This window comes from Macrosteles quadrilineatus, unplaced genomic scaffold (genome assembly GCF_028750875.1).
Source record: "Macrosteles quadrilineatus isolate MER2022 unplaced genomic scaffold, UCM_ALF_1.0 Scaffold_5__1_contigs__length_97177068, whole genome shotgun sequence".
NCBI lineage: Eukaryota > Metazoa > Arthropoda > Insecta > Hemiptera > Cicadellidae > Macrosteles > Macrosteles quadrilineatus.
In genome coordinates, this window is record NW_026542598.1 from 13,829,714 (window position 1) to 13,857,082 (window position 27,369).

General features: G+C 35.4%; 2 protein-coding genes across 2 annotated transcripts; one reads left to right on the forward strand and one right to left on the reverse strand.

The window, feature by feature from the left end:
* Positions 1-2,221: 2,221 nt before the first annotated feature.
* Positions 2,222-3,258, reverse strand: LOC128994915 (inositol polyphosphate 5-phosphatase K-like). Its single transcript, XM_054419744.1, has one exon. It carries the CDS (start codon positions 3,210-3,212, stop codon positions 2,334-2,336), a length of 879 nt encoding a protein of 292 aa, XP_054275719.1. The 5' UTR covers positions 3,213-3,258; the 3' UTR covers positions 2,222-2,333.
* A 3,719-nt stretch (positions 3,259-6,977) lies between these two features.
* Positions 6,978-27,348, forward strand: LOC128994824 (rhythmically expressed gene 5 protein). Its single transcript, XM_054419623.1, has 5 exons — positions 6,978-7,131; positions 18,916-18,982; positions 24,004-24,108; positions 25,372-25,443; positions 26,351-27,348. The coding sequence occupies exons 1-5, from the start codon at positions 7,033-7,035 to the stop codon at positions 26,617-26,619; spliced, it is 612 nt and encodes a 203-aa protein (XP_054275598.1). The 5' UTR covers positions 6,978-7,032; the 3' UTR covers positions 26,620-27,348.
* Positions 27,349-27,369: the final 21 nt, after the last annotated feature.

Here is a 27,369-nt window from a genome sequence, read left to right on the forward strand (position 1 = left end):
TTTAAGTAAGGACTGCCTAAAAAGTTTCATTACAATCTGTCTAGCAGTTTCAAAGTCCATAGGGTACATACATACATACATACTTCCTCTTTTAGCGAATTTCCCATATAGGGAATAAGCTATTACCGTAGTACTCATGGTAAGACCTGGACCCGGGACCGATTTACTTGATCGTTTTGAGGTCCCTAGAGACCAAAAACACCATTTGTTCAAATTGTAAGCGCGATAACTCGAGCAAAAATCAACCGATTTTGATGAAATTTGGTACAAACGTGTAGACCTACGTTTATTTGAACGAGTTCGCAAACCAGCATGATCGGACCATGGGAACGGGGGTTTATGGGGGGTTTTATGGGGCAAAAATTGGTTTTCCCCATTTTTGACCCTAAAAAACTTAAAATTTAGCATTTTCTTTCCAAACCATTTTGTAGAGCTTAAAAAAACAAATGATTTAGTATATTGAAGCGTTATTATGCGCCTAATGGTTACAGAAAAAATTCCAAGAAGCTGTAAATTTAAAATTCCCAGGTTATTTTTATGGAGAATAAGTAAACTGTAGTAGTTTGCTTGTTTATGATCATATTTTGATCAAATTTGGAAAATGCATTCATTTGATACTAAGCTATTAACATTTTACAAAAATCACCTTTTTACCCTCCCTGTTGCAGCAAACCTAGGTACTCGTTAAACTAATGTTATTTAAATAGGGAATAAATGAGATTTTTAAGGAGACATTTTAGTGTAAATCCAATCAGGCAAATGGAAATTCGCTTAGTCTGCAGGCTTGCTGCGGCGGGGGTATTATAGATATAGATAGATAACTGATGAAATACATCTTAAATTGAAGTAAGGTTCAAAAATAAATCAAATTCATGTTTTTTGGTCGAGTAATACAGTAGGTAGATAAATATATGCCGATGCATGATGTGAAATCTGTGAGTGCATCCCTTCAATTTGAGACCTCAATCATAAAAATCGGTCAGGTAGAAGAGCCAAGGAACTCGGAAAAGAAAAACATTTTTTTTATATATAAAAGACTAGAGGACCCATGCTGCTCCCGTAGCTTCGAAATAAATATCGTATCCAAGAAATAATCAAATTTATGATTTTTGGTTGATTAATACAGTATCTTGAGCTTAACTGATTCAAACTATCAATAGCTAAAATCAAAGCCCATAATTTACTGATTATTTTGAGTCTAAAACATATAAAAAACCTAAACAATACTGGATAGCTATTGATTTTTAATTATAGAAAAAGCTTATAAAAAATATTTTTTATGTTTCACCTTGCGTTTGCTTGAAACTCGTCCGATTTGAATAGCTAATAGCTTAAAATAAAGCTGGTATTTCTCTGTAGGTCCTTAGACCAAAATATGTAGGTAATATAATTATAACTGGTGCAATACATACATCTTAAATTAAAGTAAGAATTCAAAAATGATCAAATTTATGTTTTTTGATCGAGTAATAAAGTAGATAAATATATGCCGATGCATAATAAAATCTGTCGGGTAGAAGGGTCAAACAAACTCAGAAAAGAAAAACCAATTTGTAAAAGATATATACTTAAGGAAATTTTCATTAAGTAAATCTTTGTTACTCTAAGTAAATGACATTTTTAATGAACCAAAATTGTTTTTAACTATTTAACCAAAAAGAGACAAGCTAATTAGTTTTTCACATGTCGGTATGAAATTAAAACCATCTTAAGCATAATCACACATAATAATTTTAACTTCTTTTAAACCTTTGGTTCAGCCCCTAAGTTTTTACCACCACTTGACAAAATGCCCACTTTCAAACCTCATGTCTCCCATTATTTGTCAAAATCATTTAACACTTAGAAGAATTTGAACATGTACCGTATGCAATCATAATGGATAAAACCTCACCTAACTAAGAAAAAGCTCCTTAAATTAGTTTGAATGTTTCTTTGGAAAAAAGCTACAATTTACATGAATGAGGCAAGAGTTACGTTATCAAAGACAAGGAATCGTGTTAGATAAATGGGAGACGTGCCTAAAACAATATATATATATATATATTTTTATTTATTTTTATAGAAATATATATACTCCCTGTTCAGCGATCTAACACGTTTCATTAGTGGACCAAAGGCATCTAAGACACTTTTAAACATATACTATTCAAAACACAGTAGGTATCCAGAAATCAAATTGTAAATCCTACTAAAATTGATTTTAAAAAGGGTCTCGGGCATTTGCACTACAGATTTTACAATATGAAAATATAAAGAAGTGTTAAATAAACAAGCAAAGTATATTAAAGGCGATTGTTTTAATTAAATAAGTGCACATAAACAAGGACAGGTTATTCTCGTGTATATGTTGTTGGTAAGCTGGGTCGTTCGTTGACCTTAAATAATGCAGACACAGGTCTGTGGTCACTTATCTGAACTCCTTCATAACTCTTGTAGCTCTGAACTTGGAGGAGTCCATAGTGGTCTTTGTAGAGGATGCGATCAGTCCATGCAGGTCGTCTCTTGTTGTCGTAAACAGATGTCCCTACGATAAACCTGTAGGTTGGTAAAAATGTTGGTTGAGCTTCCTTGAAATTCTGTAATGTCGGCTGGCTCATCAGTTTAGTCAACTCATCAAGTTTTAAAAGTTCGTCTTTTCCACCAGAAGCTATTTTATTAATTATCTTATCAGCTGACATCGATTTGCTTTCTTCCAACCTAAAGTTCATGTCTCCAAACCAAAATAACACATATGCACTATCCAATCTTGACTCTTTTAATATTTGATCCATGTCTTCCAATCTTCGTTTAGCTTTCTCTTCTCCAGCATTAAGGTGGCAATTTACAAAACAAATTGGTATCGAGTTAATATGCATGCAAATGATAGTTGCTCCTTTATTGGGTACTTTTTTCAAAAATCCTGTTGGCTTGTCAGTATTCAAAGTGATTTCATATGTGTTTCCTGGGACGTTACTGGTCTCGTCTTTGTTGACAAAAATGAACATTCCAAGCTCATACATATGTTTTTTGTCATGAAGTTTATAACCGGATCCACTTAACGTTTGAGTAAACATATTTTGCCATTTTTCCATGTCGTCCATTTCTTGAAGTCCAATAACGATCAGGTCGGGCTTAGACTGAGGAAGTAGAGGTTTAAGGTCCAAATCACTTGGATGGGTCAACCTGGCCAGATTCCATGTAAGAATAAAAATTGTGAACGCACCAGCCATTACACTATAGAGTGTATTTGAAACACGCAAAACCACAAATGATCAAAGTTATACTGCAGCATTTAGCAGTGTGTTACATGAGACGTCATCTGTGAGAACATAATTGCAGCAAATTATTATTTGCACGTCACTTCAATACCACTCTCTTTTGGACAATTTTCAACCATAAATTTACAAGCTAAAATATTTTAAATCCTTTCTATCAGTCTAAAACCACAGTAACTTATACGAATCTCGGACATTTAATAGAGGTGAATGAACTAATGTCTATTTATTTATTACATGTTCTCAATACCACTATCTTTTAACGGGAACCACAGAAAATACTACGACACTTCGACAATTCACTGAGCTGTTATTGTTGTACAAATTATCACAAAGATAAATCTGGTGCTAGATTAATATACTGCATGAAATTATCAATATATTTTTTTACAGAATGAATTTTCTATATAAACTGTTATAAAAAAGGTAAATTTGAAACATAGTAAAAAAAACAAAAAATTTATTTTTAATGGCAGTTAGACTACTACCAACCAGTAAATACATAAATTTGTACAAGATTAGTTTACACCTAGTAGTAAACAGTATCCTACACACTACCAATGTCCACTAAATACATTTATAAAAAATAAAATAAAGACAGTACATTTACAATATAACTACAGTAGTCTAATCTTTAATAAATACAACACAGTTTTTCCATAAATTGAGTTGTGTCATAAAGGTTTAGGTTAATTAAGTAAAAGAGTCTATAAATGCATGTCTGTGTGACTGTGTGTGTCAGTGACGCCCGAGATGGAAATTTGCGGTGTCTAATAATAGTAACAAGAGGTCGTCCAGTGGTCGAAACTCGACCAAAAATATGTAATGTACTCACTTCTCTATTTTCACCCCACACTGTAAATAAAACATGTGATTGGAGTTTCTTCCATTTGTTTTGATTTTCTGTTTATATTTCGTTGTTATTTCGTCACCAGCATGGCAACGCATAAGATCCATGTTAATTTTTTCAAATTTTTAAACTCATTTTTTGTGCTTATCTTTAAGCCTATTTAAATTTATAAAGGCATTCTGCACACCTACAGGAAAATTGCTTTCTAACGGTATGCGCAGATTTACCCCACGATGCACAAATGCTGAGAAAAAAGGTTTTAAAGAAACATGCTTGCCTATTAATATATAGACGAGAGGTCGTCCAGTGGTCGAAACTCGACCAAAAATATGTAATGTACTCACTTATCTATTTTCACCCCACACTGTAAATAAAACATGTGATTGGAGTTTCCTCCATTTGTTTTGATTTTCTGTTTATATTTCGTTGTTATTTCGTAACCAGCATAGCAACGCATAAGATCCATGTTAATTTTTTCAAATTTTTAAACTCATTTTTTGTGCTTATCTTTGAGCCTATTTAAATTTATAAAGGGATTCTGCACACCTACAGGAAAATAGCTTTCAAACGGTATGCGTAGATTTTCCCTACGATTCACACGAGCTGAGAAAAAAGGTTTTAAAGAAACATGCTTGCCTATTAATATATAGATAGATAGATAGATCTGGGAAAACGATAGCGCCATAGCTCAGTTCAGAGCTAAAAATCACAAGCGAAAACTACTTAATTAAATTTATAATTTGTGAAGAGGAAGAAGAAATACATTTAATGGACAGTCGCTTAGCAAATATAATAGGCTATGTATATAAGTTTGAAAGATATGTAAATAGGCAACTTGAAAATACCGAAATCCGAAATGGTGCTTTTTGCATTGCCAGACTTGGTTTGTGTTTTAAGATCAAACCTTTTTAGTAATTTAAAAATTTGCTGTTAAAAGTCACTGAGAGTGAGTTAAACCATAGATAAAACATACTCCCTTGTGTTGCTTAGTCTATGGTTAAACATTCTGGAGGAGAATAGATTATTTTATGCATGGCTGTATTTTATGGTTGTTTTTCAGTTCTACCATTGACAGGTTCTACACAATGTTTTTGCTAGTTGGATCGGCCATCTGGTCTAATTTACATTGTCAAACTTCTTTTTCTAGTATTCGTGGTTAAATCCAAACATTGAACGAAATGGGAAACGCTGCTGCACCAGGTGATCGTAGTCGTAACGTAATGTCTTTAAAGTGTTGCCAACTTATTTTCAAGCGTACACGTATTACGTGCCTAATAAAAGTACGCTGTTTTGTGTTGTTTAGTTGGAATACTGGTAATTGGCAAAAAAACTGTCACATCCGATTGGTGATGACGACTCAATGATTGGTAGGTCTCCAAACAATTTTAATTAGCCTATTATAAATCTTAAATTATTTTACAAACTCACAATACAAGACAACCTTTAAAAATCGTTAATTATCTGATCGTTGTGGGTATGAATTAGCTTATCTTGGATTTTCTAGGAAAACAAAAAGGTAACTTCAGTGTGAATTTACTGTAGAAAGCAAAACAGCCAATGAAACAGTTACTTTATTGACTTATTGTGAGTGAGTAATTATTGATATAGCACATCCGACCGAAAGGTAAGGACGATGGTTGGCAGGTGGTGGGGTCTTGGGCAATACGACCCCGCACATAGCCATGAACCAAACCTAGACCCCCGCCTACCTCTACAAGGATGTCCAAATGTCATAAGAGACATCGTCACCTTGGGACGAGGAGAACTGGTCATTGTCAATTGTCAAACGCCCCAGTCAGGCTTGGCAATAGATACAGAGGATCTTGACAAAAGCAAGGTAAGAGGGGTGGACTCGTGGTCCAAGCACGTCAACCGAAGCTTATTGTGCATATGTTAGCAAAGCTAAATGCGAACGAAGTTGGTTAAATACCCCAGTTAGTTGGGTTTGGCAAATGTGACAGAGGATCTTGACAAAAGTAAGGTTAGTAAAGCTAATTACGAACGAAGATGGTGAAATACCCCAGTTGGTCTTGGCAAATGTGACAGAGAATCTTGACAAAAATAAGATTAGTAAAGCTAATTGCTAACGAAGATGGTCAAACGCCCCAGTTGGTCTTGGCAAAGAGAAGAGTGGATCCATCTTGACAAAATGTTAGAAAAGACATTCCATACAGAAAGAAGTATAAACGATATTTCAATACGTCTCAATAGACCAACCAATCGAATATTACAACTGAACTTCTTTACAGTAACACTTTTCAAGACCATTACGTCGTATTACGTGAAAGCCTTTCAGGGCAGATTTCTACATTTTTGTATGCAAAACAAAGTATACAAAAACATACAAAGTACCGCGATGGGTAGCGTATAACTCTGATTGATTGTTTTTTTTATCAACTACACGATTGTTTACTGCAGAAAATGTAGGAAAGAATCTTCCTATTTCCTCGGGTCTCCAGTTGAACGAGAAGTTAATTGGTCGTAAAACAAGTTGACTGTCATTATATTAGTTAAATATATAGATACGAATCACTACTTTGTCGACAGATTATTTGTCCCAAAATCTCATGAATGTAAAAATTAAACAAATTAATACGTTATTGTATTTAAACCATCACCCAACTGGCTTGACTATTAACTGTCTTGGGGGAACAAATGGTTAACCTCTAACACACTTCTTGCACTTGTGCCTTGTGGAACGAATCCTAACATCCTAACATAATACTTCTCATAAACGTAAACACATCTTGTAAAAGTTGAGTCTGACGTCATTTTGGACTGTGTTTCCCATCGTCTTGTCTTGAGTATACGTCATCCTGCAGCGCCGATGGTGGGGACAGTTCACCGGTACCGGGTACACCTCTCCGTGGACCGTGCTTCAGTCGGTCAGTAGACACTAGACAGTAGACAGTAGACAGTGTAGTGATGGATACCCTGGTATGTCTTGTGCTTGTCCTCGCGGTCGTCCCGGGTATCATACCCTCGGCCATCCCTATGTGGGAGTTCCTATCCAGAGGAGAAAAGGTAAGGGCCCAGGAACAACATTGGTGTTTTAAAAAAATGTTTAATGTACGGTACATTTTTTCTTTATTTTAAGTCAATTTGTTTACATTTCGGTAAAGTAAACATAAAAGTACGAAACGTTTTTTGAGGAATGTTCATAATAATTGTGAACGTTTTAAAGAAATTTACCAACACGAAGAATCGCTGATAAGAACGATGGGGCTTATCCTGATCGTGGTATTTGAAATAGGAATTATGGACATTTGAAAAGGGTAGAAATTATAAATATGTAGTGAGTATTGGAGTAGAATACTTAGTATGCTTCTATTGTTTTATTACATGAATCCCGTTACAACTATACATGCACAAGAATATTAGTAGGTAGTTAATTTCGCCAGCAAACTTTAAAAGTGTCAAATAATTTTAACAATTTTAATTAGAACTGAGTAGCTAATTTTATTTGTATAAACAAAGATTACACATGCTACCTTTGGTAGAAATAAGCAAAGCTTATACACTAACTCAAAATGTTATTTTCCTCTTGTTCCGTAAAATGTTCATATCATATGTACAAAATCAACATGTGTATGGTAAAAATTTGTAAACAAATTAGAACCTTTAAGGGAAGGGTAAATAAACTTTCCAGAGTTTTGAGCGTGAGAGCTCGCCTACTAACGTTAGTCTTAACGTGCTAAATTAATCTTTAAAGGAAAATGGAAAATAAAAATTATATATTTTTGCCCCCTCCCCCCCCCCCCGCAACAAAAACGTACTTCCCAAGAAAACCAGGTTTTTATACAGCTATGTCAAGTCATACAAGCATGAGTCGTAAATGGTTTAAGTCATGAAAATCTTAGGTCATAAACGTGTTTTGCCGACTAAAAGTTTTGTAAACAGAGTCTGAGTCTGTCTTTGAAATTAAACACCACTGACGAAACCTAGCACTTAACTAAACGCCCAAAAGTAACTAAAAATAATTCTTCCCTTTTTTCACATGTGCTTATGTAGTCGTTCTTGCGAGATTATCGAAATATTTGAATCCCGATCAATTGGTTCTCTAAATTCTGAACGTTCAGTAGGCAAACTCTTTGAAAACTGTATTACTGAGCAAGCTTTTATTCAGGCTCGGGGAATGATCGTCACTCTATTAAATTAGAGTAATTTATTTTTCAACAAGTTTATTTACAAGTACTGTTATAGAAAAATTATATGAATAGCTATGGTTTTGTCCGCCAATGCTGCAGAGTAACTATCCTTTCATCATGTTTAAATGCTATAACCTCTGCACCAATTTTAGTAAAAAAAATCAGAAACTTAAAAAATAATAATTTTGTGCAAGAATCCGTTTTAAGAATACTTTTCTCGTTATGATTGCAAAGTACAATACTTGACATTTTATCACATAACACAACAGAGCCGTTGTAGCAGTTTTAAGTTTAGTTAGGTTAGTTTGCAATTTATTACCATGACATGTGCAATAAGGCCATTAATGAACACGGTTGAACTGATTGTTATAATGTTAGACAATACAAAATGTAGCCCACAGTAGATTATTTGTATTGCGTTTACTGATGTTAATCACATATTGTAGCGAGAGATTAGATGAACTCGGTCCACTAGTGTCGTGTATCGGACAACACCTGCTTTGTTATCTCACGACACGACCTTGCACCTGACCTTCCGGCGTCATCCTGCTCCGGTTACAGCATCCAGCATCCCAGGAGATGACAACGATAGCACAGATAGTCAAATGGGGTTATTAGTTGGTTTTAGTCATGCCCACATAACGTATATAGCTTAGTAAGCTATTTCCAAAAGAAATACATTTAGAATTAACATTTTAGATTTCGATTAGAATATTATTTAATTGTTATTATTAAATGGTTCTACGCAATTGAATTTTGTTTTGACTTTACAAAATGAGTCACGTTACCATCATAAGGCCAATAAGGGTTTCCATCAGTGTTACCTAAAGTGACGCTTTTTTGTATGAGCTCAATTTGAAGTAAAATTAGGCTGCTAAGCCGTACTTGAACCTTCACATCAAATATTAAGCCCGTTTTACTACGTTGAATCTGCAATGCGCTTCTAAAGTAATCAGAAATCAGAACCTGTTTCAAAGGTACAGTGTGCAGAACAAAGTACTAGATTGGTGTTGATTTTTTTTCAGTTGCCTCTGTTAAGGCTGAATAACTAGGACAATTTAAAACCACCCACATGCATCGTTGTGCAAGTTTAAAACAGCAGGGAAAATCAATGGTGTGTAAAGAACTGATACCAAACAGCTTGAGGAGCTTCGAGCAGTTTAGCAATGGGGGTAGATATTGTGACAATTCACGAAAATCTATTGATCTATGATACTTTTTTCTTTATACTTTCTTATGAAATGGCGACCATACAATGTAGGTATTTTAAGCCAAGTATGAATGGAGATGAGTGTAGGATGAGTGGCGCGATCTTGTAGTCTTGTTAGTGACTAAGGCCGACATTCCTTAGACACAGCTGTTAATTAATAGCCCAAACAGCTAATGGCAACTAAGGGACCTACAGTTTATAGTGGAATCCGAACCACATTTTCCTTGGTATATACGAATTGGTCTAATTATCAGGATAGTACTGCGGATAGTCGTAGTACTCACTAGTGCGGGCGTTAATCCACACCAGGGAGTATCCCATCCACAGTGTATTCCTATAAATATCCACAATCCGTGACCTCCAAGTAGCTGGATTACAGGACGACGCCACCTGTCTGATAAATACATAATACATCACCTTTACTTCTATCTTAAAATATTAATATTTTATGTATCTCATAACAATAAGTAAATATATTTAAAAATGGAAAGTGTTATGTCAAGATGGGCAAATAAATATAAACTAAACATTGTAAATCCACCCTTTTAATGTACAAAGTTGACATTTTTACTAAAGCTTGAAATACGAGACCTCTTCCGAAAACGATTCTGTAAATTTGTAAACAAAGAATTCCTTAATGCTTACCGACGACGTTTACATTCCGGTTGGTCGTAATAAACCGAGGTACAAGTGTCGGGAAGTCCCTGGATTATCTTGGTCCGTGTGTTATTTTTAGTCTACGACGTAATATATTACGCACAGAACGACCTTGTGGGTGCCTCCTGGAGAGAGCAGACGTACGGGATTACCCATGGAGATGGACCGGTGAAAAGAGAGGGAAGAGACCGAAAAATGCAGAGACCCGTGATGAAATGGAATAGGTGCTACAATACTAAGGCAAGATCGATGTTAACATTTTTTGATAGTCATTGGAAATTATGAAATAGTATTCTCATTCCTACCTGAACTTAACGTTACTGAAAAATGGATTGGCTTACATAACTATAGTTCAACTGTACTAGCTTACACTTGATGTTTCCTCTTTTTATTTGTAGTAGTTAGCAACTGAATAGAAAATACAGCGCGAAAACCTACACGCCTACACAAGTGTCTGTCATTGCCAAAAGAACTTTACCTCTCGTAGACTGAAGCAGCGAGCTCGCTGGACTGAAGTATGAAAAGTTCCACGATAGCCAGTAATTGGTGACCGAAATGAAACTGAGTTACGATATTTTAGGGCAGAATCTTCTCTTGAAGTTCGACTACAAAGTTTTTTTTGTAAGCCCTCTGAGTCACCTGATGGTGCCAATTTTGAAAGTCGTAGTAATTGATAGGATTTTTATTTTGGTCTCAAATTCCAGGTTACGGTTCTTTTTCATTTAATGTTTTGTTTTTACTTATAGATAAGGGGTATTAAAAAATGCGTTAACCTCAAAAGTTCTTCATTTGCCTGCATTAACTCGGCAGAAGATCTCAAGAAGAGAATGTACAAAACATGTATTACGGGGTATGCTAAAAAAACTCTTGTTGTAGAGGATCGACCTATGGAGTGTTTATGTATATAAAGTGGCTTATAAACAGGGAAAATACAGTCGGCTCTAGAACTTGAGAAAATCCTCAGTGGGCTTCAGACCCATCGGAACTTGGCCATGTAAAGGTCATCCCTAAGGCTACAGACCAGAGATTATTTAACTTAATACTGTACTGCAAGTATGTGACTTCCTCAGAACTCCTCGTCTTGTACCTCGTCGTCCGTCGTGCGATACTGGGCCGTGGGGCGCCTAGAGGTCGAGATCCTTAACCTTTCGTACAGGAAGATCCTTGTGGCTTCCTCATAACTCGAGCTTCGATTAGGCCGACCTGAAGTGACGAGGAACTTGTCAGCACCAAGGTTCATCTGGCGACTTGGAGGTCGCACCACTGGATATACCGCGTAATGTTCGCTGTCGCCGGTGCAATGTTTCATTTGATTTAAACTGCGCATCGTTTTCCAAGGTGAACGTGTTTATGTAATTTATCTTGTAAATAATTGCGATTGTGTGAAGGACTACATCTCATGGGTTTGGACCGTTCCCTTAAAAACACACACACACACACACACACACAAATGCCAATGGTGTAAGCACAACAGAAACGAAATGAGCACGGGTGGGGATTTTGGTTTGCACGAAGACTGAAGAGATATTAAATTATATCAGTAATAAAATGTTTTTATGAGTTTTAATTGAAAAAATGTAATTCGATACATATTTATTAGCCTTACTTATCGCCTAAAACCTAACTTCATGTAAATTATTAAACTATCTAAAAATAACACATAGTTGCCAAACTTCAAAAACTCGAAAAAAGCCAAAGTCGTAGTTAGTTTACCTTATAATCGGGTTATCACCATTTTATACAAATCCATTTGTGTTTCTGAGAAATCTCTTATTGTAATGACTTGTGAAGATAATCGTAGGTATTGTTGGATTAATGGCCCCCACGTTCTATTATAAATAGTTATTTATCTGTTAATTTAATGGTGGGGGGGGGGGCTGTGAGTATCTAATCCAAAGAGGAGAACCATAATTAATGTTCTTCTGATCGTATATACTAACTGTAGTTAGACGAAACGTTTCGTCTACCTCCAGTAGGCCTTTATACGATCAGAAGAATACAGTATATACGATATATATTAATTGACGTAGGAGGTTTCCTACATAAATGAATGTAACTAAGTAACTGTCTCTGAAACGAACGTTGACTTATTATATCTTTCCTGCTCATAAGAGCAATAAGTGCCGTGCCATAAGCAATTTTGGTATTTATAATTTAATTTTATTCACGCTGGCTGTACAGTAATAGTATTTGATTAACATAACACAAATACGGTTACAAATTAACAAATGTATACAGTATTAGATTTTTTATCCTGGACCTGTGTTCAAAACGATCTTTTAGTCTGCACACTTACTCATTTTTTCCGTTTCGATTTCAAAAGTAGTTTTTTTAATATTCGAATAAACCGACCGAATTACTAAGAAGAGCAACCAACCCTTGGGGGCCAAACCTTGATACATATTTTTGTATTGCACGATCCAATATAAGATTTGTTGTACAAACTTTATGGCCGTTAATTCCATTGATAGCGCTTATATCCTGCAAGTTTTCTGGTGGTCGTGTAAGCATACGATAATGTGGAAAACGTGATAACATTTTGCATTTGCCCAATCGGCCTTGGCATAAATGATGAGTCTAATGGGGAATACCTTTGTGTAGGATGTATCTACCCACAACCGAAGGACCAAGTCCTCACATCCTCCTTGAGAGGATCGTTACTGAGAGCATTTACATCCACGCATCTATAACTCTAAATTAGCCACTAGAATTGTCGACACCTTTACTTGGCGTTCTCAAAGGAGTGATTAATGGACAAACCTTTACAATCTCGTAATCTTTGGCCACATTGACATTTGTCAAGAGAGTGGTTATCCTGGGTTAAGGTCGTGTCCTCACTTCGACGATTGGTGGTTCGTGATAATGTTGAATCGAGCGTGAAATCCAAACGTCACGAGTTTCACAGATCGATGGACAGAAAGATAGTTGAATACTGAAACTGACAATTGATGAGATTCATAAACAGAATCACCAGAGTTGGTGGGGCTGAAATCAACAAGAGATCTTTCTTTCGTTCGGGATGGCATACACAATGTGAAAGCACACCGGCTCCATCTATATTTAGGCCTACTTATTTAATACGCAAGCAGGTTTTTTGTGACAATTACTCCTCCGAAACTACTGAACCGATTGACATGTTTTCGGTGTCATTGGAAAGAGCGTAACGTGAAGTTGTGCAGGAAACTTTCTTTTTAGGAAATTAATTAGAGAGTGAGGCCCTTTAAAATTTCTTATTTCTCCATAAGATTAACATGGGAAACAAACATTAATATGAAACTCCAGCTGTTGTCAGAAATTAAAAGTGAGAAGTAAGAAGAAGAACATATGTTAATTCTAAACAGTCAATAAGTTTGATAATTTAACAGTTTTCCACTGACTTGGTTTGGTTTAAATGAAATCTATATAAATAAAATTTGAGTTTTGTCTGTACATTGCTCAGAATCATGAATTTTTGGGTTATTTTTACGTTTTATACATTTCAGAAGCCGAAACAAGTCTCATCTCAATTTCTGTCTGTCTTCCGTCTGTCACGGCCCAAGAGCCATTTTAGGCGGCCTTCTCCTGAAAAACGAGTGTACCTATCAAGATCCGAATCATTTTAATGTATTCTCTCGTGCTGCTCGCTGGACCATACAGCCAATAGACCAATTGCCCATCTCTTGGGTTCGTAGGCCTAAACAATTATTCATAAGTTGGTAGCGCATATTACTCAGTGTTCCGTACGGACAGGACAAGAGCACCTTTGATAGTGAAATTTCCAACCTGAATGTTTAGTGGCGAGGTTGAGGTATAGTATTTTAACTATATATAGTTTGGTTAGTTAGGTAAGGTTAGCGTAACCTAACTAACCAAACGATATATCTAATTAAACAATCGAATAATCAATATATGAGTATTTCCATAATCTTTGTGTAGAATCTTTTAAAGTCATCAGAAATTATGACTGTTATTCATTTTAAAATAAGACCAGTAATACTTAGCAATTGCTCGAATTCGAGCAACAGGTACAGTATACTAGTTATAGTAAAAATGTGTAGGAGCAAGGTGTGACTTGATGCTAGTGGTTTATTGCGTCTGCGTCTCGGTGTTAGAGGGGAGGGATCAATTCCCGGCTTATGCACTAGTATAAAGGGGGTTAGAATAACTTTTTGTTAACATGAAAGTAGAAGTAACGAAAGTCTATAAACACGGGCTTAAAACAAAAGTATGTTGTTTTATTTTGAAAAACATTATGTCTATATATTGTCAAGCGTGGTCAAAATACGACTCTCAAATTTGGAAATGTTAAGCTTTCATATCGTAGCTGCCAAGTCTTCTTCTCAACATTAAACGATTAAGGAAAATTTTTAACACTGTAATAACAAAAACAATTCTTTCTGTACCGAATGATTATTAATTCTACCTGTCTTAGTTACCATCGAAAAATAGTATCCTATGACTTACTCTTATGAGCAATGTTTGCTTGTACGTAGATCTCGAAAACGGCGTTGACGATTTCCTTCAGATGTTGTAAATAATTTATATCTGGTCTAAAAACGTGTTTACTGCAGTTAAAATTGCCAACAAAAATCCAATTACGAAAAAAAATAATTCGAAAGTCAACATTTTTTAACATTGGGCTTATGGGTTACCAAGTAACCATTTTGGTTGAACAAAATAACAAGAAAAAAGTGAACAAAAGACTTGTACATGTGTTTATAACAAACCATTTACAGTGTATATTAGCTTTGATTAACTAGCAGACTAAAATATACAGTACAAAGGGAAAAACATATGTTGTTAACTATTGAGCAAAGATTACACTGGAGGTTAGGCCTACTCGATACAGGGGTACATAGGAAATAAACAACCTTTTAATACTTTAATACTTTTCGATGAAATGGCGACCGTACAAAGTAGGTATTTTAAATCAAGTACGAATGGAGTAATGGAGATGAGTGTGAACCCAACTATGGCTCGATCCCTTGCTACTATTTCATAACAAGGGTAGAAAGTGAGTCATTACATATTTAAAACCATATGTTTGAAGTGCGAGATTTATCGACGAGACAAAACGTTGGATTTTGGCACTTTTCCAAAAAATCTTTTGCGCATTCAATTTATATCAGAGTGGATTTAAAATTTAGAATCATGCTATAAGCAAAGTTGTAGCGATTTTAGGATGCAGTCTCCCAACTTTTAGAGGGATGTGTCGATTTTTAGTGGGATCGGGTGTAATCCCAATTTTATACAAAATCCGGAACACCATGCCTATCTGGTAATTTTTAATTTTCAACCTCTACTTATATTGGCAAATCGCTGCCACAGCCTAAGGACATTTACCAATTTGTTTGCCACACTCATCATTATTGCAATTGAATATTTAAGTATTTATGACTTGGACTGAAAACAATACTAATGAAATCATCATTTGCCGTACGTACAATAACCATATATGCGATAGTCATATTCGCGATCCCCGAATTCCCGCCTCCGCTAGACGCTGTTCCGCGTTCCCTCGACAGTTTATGTTGGCGCCGGAGTCTGGGTTTATTTTTAGTCTTGTGGTGAGATTATCTCCAAGGACATGACCTTGAGCCGGTGTCATCTGCCAGGACTGGAATCTGCTGGACATCCCTGCAGTAAATCTGAATACTGGATATATATGGGAACAAGGTCCAGTTTACTGGTTTTCGTTGCGTCGTACTCTGGTGTCAGGACTTTGTTTATTTACCTATTTCGTTTTCCCCTGTAGGAAACATCTACCTACACACGAGTATTTGTTTACCTAAACTTGTTTTCACTTAAATATCAAAAGGACGGATAAACTGACTAAAAGCTCAATACTTTAGATGGCCGTCAGTAAGTTCCAATGACTTCTTGTATATTGTATATTCTTCAAGAAAAATACCTTGTAGAAAAAATAACTGTTTTTCCAAAATCAAGTTTGCTACTACGTATTCTAATGACTCGAGGAAATATATAACAGAAATAATAGTGACTCCTAATGCCTGCTACAGATAAACCTACATGCATATAAAAGACAAAACTATTAGTACGGACCTAACGCCTAAACTTTTATGGTATCACTAAAAGCGATAACCTCATCATGTGGCCATATCAATACATAAATGTGCCTTATCTCAATCGTTTAATAGATGGGGCTCTTCTCAAACTTACAAACTTCACCACAATAAATAATGGTAGTCAGGTCAATCTGTTTATAAGCCTACATACATTATGGGGTTGTGAATACTATACAGGACGTTTTATCATTGACTCCTCATCTCAACCAGTCTCCTCCTGTTTTAGAATAACGCACTTTCTTTTCGAGATCACATAGCCTACTTATTCGTGTCAGGTAATAGTTTCTTTGTCCAGCCTTCAAAAGTTCCAATTGAATTCTCAATATTTTGACTCCTTCAAGAGACGTTGTAGTGACGCATGAACGATTCAATGTTAAATACCGAGGTATAAGTAAGCTATACCACTGAATATATACTACACCAATATCTGTAGTGAATGGCTTTACATACTGTTTACAGATAAGGTTAATAATTTATTAAAGTGTTAGTTTCTATGATAGTGAGGGCTGAACATGTTGATTACAAACGTGAGAAAGGAAGGCCAAGTAGATTTTTAAGGTGAAGGTATCTCCTTCATAGAAATTACTGTTTGTATGACCTGGTGATGTCATGTGGTGATGATTCGACTAATTTTCACTCATTACACACGCCTTCACTGTAATTTGTAAACGGATATTGCTTACATTTTAATTCAAAAAATTGCATGCCAGTGTTTACCGGCTTAAGAGACAAAGTAGGAACCTCGCCAAACTCTTTGGCTTAGAGTCAGTCTTAATCGTCAATCGTTACTTTCAATACACTGACGCACGTATTTTCATTGCGTATTTCAAATGGTTGCGTTTTGTTTACAATTTCTTTATTGTTATTTCAGTTATTTCAAACCTCTTAAATCCAAATTAAAAGATATAATCGTAAACAATAAATCGTACCCTAGTTATATAACCGAACAGTAAAGCACAAATCATGAAATTAACCCTAAAATAATAGAAACAAAATTCCGTCGACACCTGTAGTGATCAGTGTGTCACCAACATGAACTAGACCCGAAAAACTAGCTTCAAAAATTTACAATGGGATGAAAAGTCAACTTCTACTTGTGTTGGTTAGTCTATAATACCATAGACAAAATTGTCTATGATAACACGAATGAAGGTTAGTGTAGAATGGAGTGAGTCTATCTTTGTAGCTTTGTTACTGACGATCAGGTGTTCCTTGTTTTGATCATTTGTTTTTTAGCCCAATGATCAGGAACAACATTAACCAGTTTCAAACCATCAAAAAGCTACGGATTTTTCTCAGGTACTTCCATCAGACTTAGTCCTACTTATATCTCTGCTTTTATCAGCTGCTTCTGTAGCTAGGATTATTTATTAAAAGCTAAACTATCAAGGGCAGTAAGTCACCTCCACAGTTACTTAATTACAACTCGAGTGTAATATTCACATACCCATCGCATCATACGGAGTACAACTACAGTTGAGTATGACCTACGACGACGGAGCTCTGGTAGTCCTACTTAAATCGTTGTAACCGTTACTCGACCGTAACTGTAACGTTCACTGTTGTGTCTTCAGTTACTCAGTTCCAAAGCAAGTGCATTCCCATAATCATCTCGTACACTATGGCCTTCGAAGCTCAGATAGTGCTGTCTTCAGTCCTACTTACTCGTTGTAACCGTTAATCGACCGTAACAGTGAAACTTACTGCAGTGTCTTCACAGTAACTCAGCTCCTAAACATGAGTAAGATTCACATAATCTTTCCATAAATTAAATTGAATTTAAATCAGTTCAATACGGGGTAAACCTACAGCATGATCTACGGACCTCTGCTAGTCCTACTTACAAGAATTATCTCCGTAACAGTTACTCGACCGTAACCGTAACGTTTACCTCTTGGATCGTTACGGTTAAGTGTGATGCTAAGGATCAATTTCTATTTCATTTTCAGAGTAATTAAGCTAAACTTTTTCCAAGAACTTTTTCTAAACCACGAAAATGGCAATGAAGTTAAATACATTTCTGGAAAAATATTTCTTTTACTACTGACTGCACTCTCCATTGTTCGTGTGAGAGATGTATTGACCATTTACTGCATTCACACATTCACTACTTGAGCTCGTGAGAGAGAGAGAGGGTTTAACATTTAACAGGAGGTGACATAGCGATGGTGTAAGCTGCAAGAAGCGGGAGAAAGCAGATAGAAAGCCGGACCGGAGACGGATGCTAATATATGGCTGACCTCGCCAAATAGTAGTGTCAGGGTTACAGCACAGGGCATAGAGTAACAAACACATAGAGAATGGAGTGATGGATAGGTGGATTTACATTGAGAAAAATGGGTTTTGCAGCCTGTGGATGAATTAGTATTTTTTTTTACCCTACAATCGTGTAACTGTTCCAACCCGTATTGTCGAGTTACTTAATAGCCAACCGATTGAACAAAATTGTCCCAAATAATTGAAGTGATTTGACAATTCTTTTGGAGACATGTTTGTCTTCAAAAAATGTCTTACTACAGATTCTTTGCTAACTGATAAACGTGGTTAAGAGGAAAATTGTGTGAAATTGGCCGTATCTTTAATTACTAGCTTATTTGCTCAAATTACTCAACGATTTACACAAGTTTGCCATGGAATAGAAGTTGGGCTTCTCCTATCTGTTTTTAATTGACCTAAGATATGTGGTAGTTCGATTTAAAGATTTTGACATAATAATTGTATGTTCCAGATGAGTCATTTATTCAACATGTTCAGCAAGCAAGTAGCAGATCATTGTGACACCTCCACGATGCCAGGTAAAACAATATATGAAAATTGCTTATCCTTCTTTACTAAAGATGCAGGGACACGTTTGCAATTGAAATACTGATTAATCCATACGCTAGGAAAATTGACTTTGTCAATGGAAAACGTCCTTTTGTTTAACGTAATATCAATCTATCTGTCAAACTACAAAAACACAGATACAAATTACCTCACAAGCCGAAGGTCAAAGACAGTGAAAGTAGAAATGAGAAATTTAATATGTGTTTACAAACACCAGTGTCAGGTTGGGCCCGCTATTAATAAAACTGAAAGCCACTTTCACTTACAACTATTCAAGAGGTATTTCAAAAGCCCGCAAACGACAACAATCAAAGAACTACTCTTTTGTGAGTTTGCGACTATTAAGTCATCCGCTATGAATCCTTATAGGCAGATTCAGAAGGACGCTTTCAGTAGGTATTAAAATGTTTAAAATTGAGATATTATGGTGATTATAGATTCTGCGAATTGAAAGGGTCTCCTATGCATTAGTAATCACCATTCAGTCTTACATCTCCTACAGGTTTCGTACAATTTCCAATATCTTAATTTGTAAACCTTTAAATGGGCTACGAGTACATTATTACTCCGAAAATGTTCATACTCAATATACTGCAAGTCTAAAATGTTGTTGGCATAATAATTAACAATTAGATTGATGAAGAGTATTGTACAACCAGTCACGTTACCTTACTGAATTTTACTGAATCGACTAATCTCTACTCCAATTTTAAATACTACTCGATGGTAAATTGAAATTCATTCTATCGGACAAATAGTATACAACAGGTTTACGGAACAAATATGAATTACCTAATCATTTAAGTATTACAAACCAAGTGCTGTTTTATGAGCTTTTTATTATATTTTTATTTAGTACGATAACTCTTACGCAACCTTGCAAGCTTTATCATTGGGCTTTAAAAATATGGTCCTGACCATAGAAACAGCCGATGTTAGTCAATCAGAACTTTTTTCCAGCATCTTACTCCTTTCTACACTTATCCTTCATTTGGGTTAAAATACGCCAACTAGCGTCCCCCTTTTTATGTGGTAATTGTAATGTAGTGTAAATAGAAACACAACACAAGCGATTATTGCCGGTTGAAATAAAAGTAAATATCAAAAGTACGGGAGAGCGTCGAGAACACTTCATCCTCCAAATTAGATCCTTGCCGCTACTTTCACAGTCAGACCGGGCCATTGACACTAATTATATTGTTGTTACTCACACGAATGTGAGGTTGTAAGTATGTAGTACAAATGACGACAACAAGAGACGGTCAGAATGATGAATACTTGAGATGTAACTTAATTATTCAAATCGTTTGTGAAATGGATTGCAAAAACAGGCTAATTATATGCATAATTATAATAGATCGATAGCGATAGCAAATTTGTTGGTTATGTTTGTTTTAAAATGTGTATGATGCGATCGGTTATTTGACGCATGTGCATTGCGCAACAATTAATTGTAAAGTTCGTTTTTGTGTTCATTTTATATCGTTTCATTAAATAACTTAATGCTAGTATAGATTTTTTTCCAGGGAGTGTCAAACTTTTTAAGAGAATTTATCTAAACCGCAACGAGATCGGAAGCAACGATTTATTGTTTATTACCTCTACTTTTCAACGTGCTTTGGCCATGAACAAACTTTGTACAACGGTTTATAGACTAATTTAGATCTAAATGCTCTTTATAGACTTATTAACGGGTTGTTAAGTAAACTAATAACAGATAGAGTGTTCAATTTCCACCAAAGAATTCAATTAAAAATATTTAAAGCCGTTATTTAGGCTATAAAAAGTGATTTACTTGCATACATATCTTAACATATTTTTCATTGTTTTTCTTCTGCAATCTTATTCATATATTATTCTATACTAGCAAAGTTTAAACTGAATTAGCTTACTCACACCTATTTATACCTAGTTCAATTTTCTCTTTAATAATTCTATCTGCGTCACTACTGCCACATTTTTATTTGTCTTAACTGTTTGCCATATGTATATCTGCGTCTCGATACAAGTGTAACGTCATGTTATGCTCTAGAATTTTCACCTATCAATTCTGTCCTTTATAACATTGTCAATATTATGGTTTTATAATCTAAGACTGACTAATACTTAAAAAGAGTCGACTCAAAGATAATGTTATCCACTCTACTCCAGTTATCGAAACTGGAAACGAACTCACTCTGAAAAAGAACGCTCACTCCACTTCAGTTATCGAAACTGAAAACGAACTCACTCTGAACCAACGCTCTTGTGTGCACCATGTGTGTTAACTACAAACAGCTGTAATTAATACAAATTATTCGTCTGTTTTAAGTAAACAATGGTTATTTGTGCAACTAGTGAGAAAAGTGAGCAATTGACTCACTCGAGAGAAATCCTTACTCACGAGCCGTAGGCGAGTGAGGAATGGTTTCTCGAGTGAGGCAATTGTACTTTGAACTCGAGTTGCACATTATACTTTTCCTACAGTTACCATAAAACAAATAAATTTGTGAAGAAACATAACCTATTTTTACACAAAAGTGAACTTTTAATATAACATTTAATGTGAAGTGACAAATACAACAGTACAACAGCTGACCAGCTGATTTACAGCCAGTGCTGCCAACGTATTTCGCGCGCATACGACGTTGCCTGCAGGTTACGCGCTCACTATTTCGTGCATTCACGTTGCAAATCTGGAGTGAGACAAAGTAATTAGAGTGAGACAATATTAACATTGTCTCACTGATGAGCGAATTGGCCACTTTGCTTTCTCAAATCAGTGAGAGAACATGTACATTGTTAGGTAACTGTAGGAAAAATCTTTTTCCTACAGTCACCCGACAAAGTTGGCTTCCTTGTACTGTTTATAGTACAGAAAGCTGCTAATTGCTGCATATTTATACTTTGCCGTACGGTTTATACTTTGTCATACGGTTTATACTTTGCCGCACATCAGGATTCCAACGAAACAACAAAAAACAGCGTGGTTCTATTATGCACGTAATCCGTGTACGCTTGGAAATAGGTTGGCAACACTTAAAGATAATAATACTATGAGCAGCTGATTGACTATTATAACTACGATTTAACCTGTCATTTCGTGTTTATAGTTTCGGTATTTCTGAACTTTCTGGACTTTTCTTTTAAACGTTTTTAAAACATTCCTACGATCTTAATAAACAAGAAAATACCTTTAAAGCATTTTTTTAGGCACGGAAACCACTTCAAATTACTAAAACATACGGAACTATATTCTCAAAACGCGGAGCACATTTCTTGCCGAGGAAAAATAGTGGTGTGATACGGACCGCGGGTACTACTTTCTCTAGGGCACCATTTGTGTTGCCAGCTGAACCTAAAAACGTGTTGTATAGTGTTTGAAAGACTAATTATTTATATGCTTTATAGTGACTGTAGGAAAAATATAATGTGTAAAGGTCGATTCACACATATCAGTTCAGTCACAGTTCCGTTACAGTCCAGTAACAGTTCAGTCTCAGTTGCATCCGCAATTTCTCAGTCAATAGTCCGTCAGTTTGTTTCAGTCAGTCTTCCGTCTCTAAAATTCACAGTAATTTACAGTCAAAAGTTTTAAATTATAAACCTATATTCTATCCAGTTTTCATTGTCCATCTTGTTGATTGTTACAAACAGTACTCAAAATATAAACACAACCATTTAAACAACAATAACACTATTTTCTAACCTTAAACCGGTCCGTCAGTCGTCCGAACAATCCAAAAGTATCGGTGGAAAGAAATCTGAAATTAACTGACGGATGCCGGTAGAGCGACTGACGGGACTGCAACGAATAAGTGTAGATAGCGCAATAGAAAATCCATAAAAGAATATTTTTGTTAACTGTGACGTGCCTGAAGTGACTGGACTGTGACGTTCCGTAACTGATGTGTGTGAATCGACCTTAACACGATTAACACGAGTGAAAAAGGCCTTTGCTGCACTCGAGATCACTCCGCAATCGCCTGCGGCTCGTGTGTAAACATTGCTATCGTGTGCAGCAAAGTGCCACTTTCACCACTAGTTACACAAATAACTATTTCTCACAAGAAATACTTTGGGATTTTGATGACCTGTGGGGCAAAGCCTTAAGACTTTTATTACAGGAATTGGTGAAAGGCGTCTACACAAAAATTACTTAATTTTGACACATTGTAAAAATCCGTCCATTATTATCGGAGGAGTAGTGTTTCGTAGAAATCGCCTTCACGTATTGTATATAAGGATTGGCACTAGTTATATATAGTCAAAACTTTACAACTATTCGTCATAAACGAAACCACGTCACTGAATGTGAAATATGACACTTAACACGAGCCATTGTTTAAACAGCTGACTTCTAGAAGCATTGTTGTCGCTACGCGGAAACATACTTTAATGGCGGACGACACGACAAGACGATTTGAGAAAATTAAATATTAATACGGGTAATCACCAGACACATCACCCACCTAGACCTTGGGAGTTATATAACACGGTAGAAAAAGTGTTGCTGCTATTTTTGCCGGTAGCTACAATCATTCTCGGTCAACGTTTAAATAAACTACGTGAAGTGACGTAGTAATTATAAACGTAGATATATTGATATCATTTTAACGGTACACATTTTTTTTTTTAATTTGAGACATGCTTTTAGATGCTACAAATGATCACCAAGTTGCATTACTTTATACCTACACGACAAGGTTTTTAAAATGAAATAAAATTCTCTAGAGGCCTATCGTAAAAAGAGCACGTTTGCTCGATAAAAATTATTTTTTTTTACAAATACAAACTATTTACTGTAGTATGAAAACTGTGACTAATGATTGCCTACATGTACCGCACAAAATCACATATTATATGCTGTTCTTGAAATTGTTATAGGATGTAAGTTAAGCCTGGAGTGCTTAGTACCTAGTTTTTCTTACAGTTAGACCAAGATTAAGATTTGTGATTATATTTTATACGCAATTTTACATTTGTCTAAAGCTTATTTATAATTTTCCAGATTGCAACAAAGTCCTGATGATGTACGGACTGTCCAATCTGGCTAAGATGGAGGACGAGAAGTTGGACGCCATGGACCCTTACCAGCGTGGCGCCATGGATATCAGTATGTATTATCATTGATTAAACATTGCTGGTACTCATATGTTTCATTTATTGGATACATAATAACTACCAGGCTGGTAGTTATTCTGTATCCAACAAATGAAACATATGTTCCTACCCCTGCATGGACATTATTTCATTGCCACACCTGTAAACAATACAGTACGCAAAATAACTAATTTCCGCTCGCTAAATCAGCTGATTACACTGTTGGCGTTTCATTAAAACACCAAAATCCGGTAAGACACCAATATTAAAAACTCCAAATAACATAAAATAAAAAAGCAAAACTTAACCTAAATAACATTTTACATGCAACTGAAAAGATAATATGTGTGTTACTATAAATTAATTATGATGGTAAAAAAAAAATCTTGTGTGTATTATGAGCACAGCCGTTGCTGCTCTCGGAATGTATGGCCACACTCAACTAAACCTTGGTGTGACCATCATCCACAGTTCTCGAGCGGCAATGACGTACTTTGCGGTATTAAAACAAAAATAGCTAATCCCATTTACTTGAGCTGTATGTATTGTTTTGCAAAATGTAGATAGTAGCAACGCATATATGTGGTAATAGGAACAGCTTAGTATTTGAAATGTTTCAATTCTTACAAAGCTACCTAGCTTGTCCTTTTTAAAGAAGAGTGTGCAGCTTTGACCATCAGTTGCACAGCCATTGAGGTGTGAGAAATTATGTAAAATTTGATATTTAACATACAGGTTGTTTGAGTTATTACTAAAGGCGTAAAACATTGCAAGAACGAAAAATTATCCCTTGAGTCAATTAAGTCTGCAGACAATTTCGTTTAATACTGTTACTGTTCAATGAAATGACGACCATACAAAGTAGGTATTTTAAGCCAAGTAGAATGGAAATGAGGCTTAAGCCATTATAACATACTTTTTGTTTGTGAGGCAGTTGTTTTTTTAAAAATTACCATCACATGTTTTATTTATGCCATAACTTAGATGTCTATAAATAAAATACATTATGGACCATACAAATCCGTATACCTAGCCAGTGTATAAGGTGACAACCACGGAAAGTAGAAGTGTCTAGTTCTAGTGTAAAGTGTTATCGCTTTTGCTTTATCCAACATAACATCTCCCAAAGTCTATTGCAAAATTTACAACTTAAAATAAACTCCAGAATATATCACGATGTTTGCTTGAGTCACTTTATGTTCTTTTTCCTGATTTTAGTTGATTAGTACTGGTATTTTTTGTAGTGCTAATTTATGATTTCCACGTTTGTTTTCAGTTTGGGATCACATGATGCACGGAGAACATGACCGAGACCACGGCCATTCGGCTAGTCAATCCTTCGACAACGGTAATTAGATCCATTCGAATGTGATTCACCGACTAATTGTTTAAGATAAAAAATGTTATTTGTTATAACCTTATTTAGCTACGAAAATCAAATCTGTTAAATACTGTATCTAAGAAAGTATGTTTTATCTCTATGACTGTAACTATTCGATAAACCTAATTTCTCTGATTTGATCAGTTGTCATTGTCATAATCCAAATTTTTTCACTCTTTACTGTGTTTAGGTCGTGGCTTGATGTTAACATATGTTGTGATTCTTTGTTTAGTTTACATTTACGTCTTATTTTGTAACCATCATGGCAACCCATAAGGCCAATGTTAAAATTTAAAAACTTTGAGTTACTTTAAAATGATATAGGTATTATCAAAAATTGAAAATGGTTACGTCTAAACCATTCAAACATTTGACAAAACAACTTTGATAAGTTTGGCTAAAATATGTACTGCCGTTATTGAGATTAAGGGTTATAAAGATTGCATTAAAGTTGATCCCAAAGAGCTTCGCTTCGCCCCGCTCAATTAAAGTATACAGCTGACTTATTTTCAATTTAGTCGATATATTTCACTACTTACATTCTTCCTAAATGTAAACATTGAAAATTTGGAAGCCCTCGGGGCGTAGCCCAAAGGGAAATATGGAAATAAAATGATTTAATGTTGAATTGTCATCCATTGTGGTCCATTTGTGTTTTAAGTTCCAAGTCTCTAGCTCATCGGGAAGTTAGTGAAAAATCAATTGCAAAATTTGTACCCAACAAACAAGAACGCGAGCTAATAAAAACGTTTTAAAAAAATACTATGGGTCTCCATACTTCTTGGATACCCTATATACTACAGTTTAATCACTATGTAAACTTACTTACTGATAACATATTGTAAATCCAACCCAATTTGATATTTTGTTCCAGAACCCGTGTCAAGTGACAACCAGCTAGGTGCCGCGTCCAGTAGCGTAGAGCAGTACGCATCTGCAGGACCTGCCCCCGCTATGATGGGCCCAATGGTTGTGCGGGTGTACCCGGACGGGCGACCTGTCCCCGACGACGTCCACAGACCCCCACACAGGGACGAGGACCAAGAGGAGTACCTAGCTATGAGGGCGAAACCCGTCCCCAGCATGGCGGACCTCATGAGGTCGACGTCGAGGAACGTCCACTCTTCTACTCCAAGAGGATAAGTTGACCCAGTGTCGGACATGTGTATACGATACCAAGACAGAGGAAATGCGAGTGTAAACAGGAGGTTACAAAATGAGTTTATGTAATATATGCCAAGTATTTATATGTAACTTATTTAAATTGTAAAAAAAGTAATTTAATTTTCTTACAAGGTACCAATGTGCTGGTAAATATTTTACTTTTCGCTTGGAAAGCAATCCTTCCATTCAATTCACCAGCAACATTGTAAATTTAAGTACTATAACATTATTATGTATGTATTTATTTTAAATTATTTTTACATTATTTATTTTAGATCTAAGCTAGTTAGTGACAATGGAACAACTTTGTGCCACGCTCCTCAAATTTGAGGTTAAATTTTGGAAGCTTTTAAGAATTCATAACAACATTGTTGCAACTTCTTTAAAACTCTATTTAAAATTGTATAATGTATTTTTTTATTTGAGTAATAAATATGTTTTATGTTTTTCAAGTTGTTGGTTCTATAAAGTGTTTATTGTTTGAAGAAAATATTGAAATAGACAACAATGTATTCAGTAATTTATAACAGAATAACTCATAATTGTACCATAAGAAAATATAAGAGAAATCTGTTAAGATACAGAACATGTGTTACTCAAAGTTCTGGTCTTCAATATTGTTGATGTGATATTTATTAAAATCTAATGTGTAAGTACCTAGTTAGTTCTATTTATTTTTTGTATTTAAAATAAATTATTATGAGATTATTCATTTCTACCTTATTGTTG